This window comes from Coenobita brevimanus, chromosome 52 (genome assembly GCF_032717465.1).
Source record: "Coenobita brevimanus isolate Jiangsu-jjx chromosome 52, ASM3271746v2, whole genome shotgun sequence".
Classification (NCBI taxonomy): domain Eukaryota; kingdom Metazoa; phylum Arthropoda; class Malacostraca; order Decapoda; family Coenobitidae; genus Coenobita; species Coenobita brevimanus.
The window spans coordinates 30,466,030-30,467,801 of NC_137005.1; the positions used below are offsets into that span (position 1 = coordinate 30,466,030).

Here is a 1,772-nt window from a genome sequence, read left to right on the forward strand (position 1 = left end):
TCATCATCATCATCATTATCATTATATTACTTTTCTTACTCCTTTTCATCATTACTGTAATAGCCATTGTCAACACCATATCTTAGATAAATTACCCACTAATTCAAATACGTGTGGAACGCTAAATTCTTAACCTGTTTCTCATACATAATAGATTTCTCTCACTTTAGGGGGTTGACGTACGAAAATATGAGAATGCAACCGCTTTCATACACATTCAGTTTATCAGGAGACGTATATAATGGTCTGCACCAGTGTTTCTGAAACCTTTTCACTTCATTCGTCGCTTGTGAGGATCTTAACACCCTCGTGGCCCTCCATCAGTTTTTTCTCAAGCCTCTCGCGAATAATGATGAGAAAAAAATGTTTTGATGCTCTCCATTTATTTTAATTCTTACAACTATCAATATGAATGCATATTTTGTTACATATCATTGGGATGGATGACATTGTTTGCTTTCAGTCAGGCGATTGATTCGAGGTTGAGTCACTGCTAACGCACTCCTCATAGCTGAACCTGCATCCAACCAGTTTCGGCTTTTACGTTTTATGTGTAGAAGGGTGGAGAAACCAAATTTATATTTATATGTTATGGTAATTGGCAAGAGGACTCTAAATGCTATTTCACTAACATTTGGATGTGATTGATACATGGACCACCAGCTCACAGTCAGAGATTTTTCTTCATAAAGGTCTTTGGCAACAGAACCATTCTTGAGGTCAAGTAATTCTTCCGGAACATCATCGGAAATGGCAGCAATATCAATTGGTGTCAGAGAAAAGATTCTTCACCAATTTACTTTTTCCTCCTTTAATTCTGGGAAGTGTCTTTTGAGGTCACTTTCCAAGGATTTCAGGTGCTGAATTGTTTCACTTTTGAGTGATCAATTAGTTGACCCTCTTCAATCTCTTCAAGAATAGTTGAAACATTCTCAAACATGGCAATATGTTCTGCACTCGCTTTCCTTTGCCAGTTCTGGAGTTTAGAAAGAAATGCACCCATACGGTTCATGAGGTGAAATACATTTCTTTCCTTGCCTTGTAGCTTGAGATTCAGCTTGTTTAGCTGCTCAAAAATGTCTGCCAGGTATGTAACACGTGACTCCTACAACGCCTAGTTCAGGAATCTTTACAGATCATCCTTTGCTTTCATTTCCAGGAAAGGTTTGAATTCTCTCCGAAGCTCAAATACTCTGTTCACAGCATTGCCCTTGGAAAGCCATCGCGCTTCGGAGTAGAAGAGAAGGGATTTATGTTCTGAATTCCTGTCTTCACAGAGTTTCTGGAAAAGGCGAGAGATCAAATCGCCAATTTTCACAAAGTTCACACATTTTATCACTGCTTCTAGGATCTTGCAAAGAGCAACAGGGTGGGTTTTTGACGCCAGTACAAAACGCTGGATTAGTCTGTGAACCACATTTGCCTTTGGAGCTACTTCCTTGACATGGTTCTGTAGCCCCGATTTTGATCCCAGCATCGCCAGAATTCCATCAATACATACTCCACAACAATTTCCCCAGGCTATTCTGTTAGATGTGAAGAAGGAAATCAACTTTTCCATCACATCTAAAGCTTTTGTTGGAGGTTCAAGCTGTGTACAGAATAGATATTCATCTATGGTGTCATCCATGAAGAAATATCTAACAAACTCGAGTAGCTGTGCACAAGAACTCACATCCGTTGACTCATCCAACTGTACTGTGAACATATAAGTTGAAGACAATTTAATCTCCTGCATCATTTGTTCCATGATATCAGCCGAAATTTCACAA

The 1,772-nt window shown here is 39.1% G+C and overlaps 1 protein-coding gene across 1 annotated transcript; it reads right to left on the reverse strand.

The window, feature by feature from the left end:
- Positions 1 to 1,129: 1,129 nt before the first annotated feature.
- On the reverse strand, positions 1,130 to 1,477 carry LOC145400523 (zinc finger BED domain-containing protein 5-like). The gene has a single exon (XM_080273045.1). It carries the CDS (start codon positions 1,475 to 1,477, stop codon positions 1,130 to 1,132), a length of 348 nt encoding a protein of 115 aa, XP_080129171.1.
- Between the last annotated feature and the right edge of the window lie 295 nt (positions 1,478 to 1,772).